At 49.2% G+C, this 3,190-nt stretch overlaps 1 protein-coding gene across 1 annotated transcript; it reads right to left on the reverse strand.

Moving 5' to 3' along the window:
- Nucleotides 1-1,665: 1,665 nt before the first annotated feature.
- On the reverse strand, nt 1,666-2,676 carry STEHIDRAFT_158864 (DNA breaking-rejoining enzyme; the record flags this gene model as incomplete). Its single annotated transcript, XM_007306192.1, has 1 exon — nt 1,666-2,676. One exon carries the CDS (start codon nt 2,674-2,676, stop codon nt 1,666-1,668), a length of 1,011 nt encoding a protein of 336 aa, XP_007306254.1.
- Nucleotides 2,677-3,190: the final 514 nt, after the last annotated feature.

Here is a 3,190-nt window from a genome sequence, read left to right on the forward strand (position 1 = left end):
AAGCCCACACAAGTCCTTGATACTGACCATCGACAAGACATTGGGAGTGTAATCCTTTGACGACAATACATCTTTATACTGGAGTAGATCAATATCTTCTTGGGTACGGAGCATGACAAGGCAGGCATGGAGCTCCTGGGACTTGGCAGGGATGGGGGAAGATGGTGGAGGGGAGGAATGAGGAGATAAAGAATGGTGGCGGCGGCGGGGGAGGAAGGAAGAATGATGGTAGAGCCCATGTGTACTAACATAAGTCTGAGCCTTGCACAATCATCAAAAGTGTCTTAAATGGGTCAGCAGATGATGACATATATGACCTCTGAGTAATACAAAAGTCTTGAGTAAATAAAAACAATAAACATTAAACTAATTAAAAAACCAGGCATCGTGCTTGCCATGCTAGGTATAGCAATGGCCTCTCCCCCCAAGTTAGATAGAACGTGAGAGCTGGCAACAAGAAGAGATCAGTCAAGTCGGTTGACAAGATAGCTGGACTCCGGGACATAACCGGGTAGCGAATTGGAAAGGAGTAATGGTTGACCAAAGTAACATCAGTTGAACGTGAGGGAGCCAATCGGAAATAATGTGGGAACGTAAAAGAAGTATGAGTTGGAAGAGACTAGAAGTAGTAGCCAAAGGGAGGTAGGAGAAACTTAAGACATTACTTGTGTTGGTTGTGGTTTTGGCAGAAGCTTGGGAGGCCACTGTGGCACAGCTTGGAGTACTCCTGGGTTAGGGTTAGGGTTATTTTGGAAAACCTCGTCTATGTGTGTGGTAGGCCATTATCCCCCTCTGAGCTTCTATTCCTGACAACTTGTACCATCCAGGTAAAAAGTGTAAGGTGATGTGTTTGAAGAGGAAAGAAGTGGAGAAAAGTAAAGGGGATTGTAAAGGGGAAAGGAACAGAAAAGGAAAAATGATATGTTCGTATGTATGCCCCTTACAGCTCCTCTTCAGAGTCATCCTCAAAAAAAACTTCCTGTTTATTACGAGATGAGGCTTAGCTCAATGTAGGGTAGGAGTGTGCCAGATCTGCAAGGACCAACTGGCGGAACAGAGAATTCCATGTGCTACACTCTAAATCACACCCAGACGTGAATACGCTGAGTATGAAAGGGAGGTGGGTGGGTCGAAAAAGAGGCTCAGAGGCCGTGTAGTCTCTGAAGATCCTGGTGGTCGAGGAAAGAAAGAGCGTGAGAACTTCGCTCGCCGCTCCAGATTATTTTCTCGATCGGCGTTGACTCGCTCCTGCCCGACAGACTTACTTAGCTCACGTAAGTGCTATTACCTCGTTCCTCGGCATCGCTCTGACACCCGCTAACTAATGGTCTTCTCCCTTCGTTCGCAAACGGAAGTTCTCGATGTCAACGTGGTGCTTCCGCGAAAGCACACTCTGTTGATAAGTAAAGTGTGAATGGGTGGGGAAGTACGGGCAGCAGGAGAGCGGCAAATCCCGTTCGGCAAATGAATCGGAGTTGACGTGTCAGAAGGATCTCCTGGTGCTCGGCTTCGAGCTGTAAACCTGCCTGGGTGAAGAACGAATCCACTTATGTGAACACGTGACACCCACACAAGCGAAGCTCACCCATCATGTGTTCCCATAGAACCAGGAAACCCACCCAGAGCAAGCAAACTGTGTCCTATTAATCAAGAAGACAAGTGAATTTATTTAGATAGACCAAGACGTAAACGAAAGGACTCCATCACATTAGAAATACGCGTGACCTCAAAGGAGAACAAAGCCTGTGAAATCAGAAGTGGCACTATTGTCTCGATACGCCTCCAATATTTCAGAAAGGCGTCAGACCTCCAGCGACCCTGCTTCGCGACAACCTCTGGGGGTACTCCTCGCAGCAGCAGCTCTGTCACCCCTCCAATCCTGAAGCTATGACCCCCACTGATCATGGTCAACCCCGCAACCCCCCATATCTCATTGCATCTGTTGAGAAAAGCCGGCTTCGTGAGAGGTTCCCACGAGTCGCCCTGCCGAAACGCGAAGAACGGAGCCGATTCCGGCAAGTCATGATTGACGCGAAGGTGATATTCCAAAGCGGTGAATGGGGAAGTCGCATCGGAAGAATGAACGATGGCAATGTCGGCGCCCGCATTTCCGGTGGTTTTGGAAAAAGGAATGTGTAGCGTGAAGAAAGGATCGCCATCCCGAGTCTCGCCACGGTGTAAATCAGCGGAACGAGAAGCGTGCTTGTGCGAGTCGAACGTCCCACGGGAAGGAATCAGCAACTCTCCGAGTCGACAACACGACCAAAAAGCGACAGAAGCTGCTGCCCAAACCGCGCAATCCTTTGTATTGGAGAAATCGAGGCGTACGAGTAGGGCTTGTAGATGTTCGTAAGTGACAGGGGGTCGTGGAGGGCGATGAGAAGAGGGTGGTGCGAGCTTTCGTACCCCGGTCAAGGCACGCCTGAGAAGATCACCGCCGTGCCAAGGTGCCCCGTGCACATCATGCCACAAATGCAAACCATCAACCCAATGTTGCGCTGACCCGACCTTTGCGGCACCCGAAGATACAAACGCAGCGAGGAGCGCGTCCGAAGCCGGCATCCTATCGAGCTCCGAAATCCCGAACTCGTCACAGTACTGAGTGAATCGAAGGAGGCCCGCCGCGTTCGTTACTCTGGTTTTGGGGTCCACGGAAGCCAAGATGACCTGTTGCATATGGTCAAAAGCGCGACCCGATAGAAAAGCGCGACCTTCGGCCTTGTATAGACTTGGGGGGAGAGGCCATTGCTATACCTAGCATGGCAAGCACGATGCCTGGTTTTTTAATTAGTTTAATGTTTATTGTTTTTATTTACTCAAGACTTTTGTATTACTCAGAGGTCATATATGTCATCATCTGCTGACCCATTTAAGACACTTTTGATGATTGTGCAAGGCTCAGACTTATGTTAGTACACATGGGCTCTACCATCATTCTTCCTTCCTCCCCCGCCGCCGCCACCATTCTTTATCTCCTCATTCCTCCCCTCCACCATCTTCCCCCATCCCTGCCAAGTCCCAGGAGCTCCATGCCTGCCTTGTCATGCTCCGTACCCAAGAAGATATTGATCTACTCCAGTATAAAGATGTATTGTCGTCAAAGGATTACACTCCCAATGTCTTGTCGATGGTCAGTATCAAGGACTTGTGTGGGCTTATAGGTACTGTGAAAGGTCGGATATTGAAGCTT

Source organism: Stereum hirsutum (genome assembly GCF_000264905.1).
Source record: "Stereum hirsutum FP-91666 SS1 unplaced genomic scaffold STEHIscaffold_10, whole genome shotgun sequence".
In the NCBI taxonomy this organism is placed as follows: domain Eukaryota; kingdom Fungi; phylum Basidiomycota; class Agaricomycetes; order Russulales; family Stereaceae; genus Stereum; species Stereum hirsutum.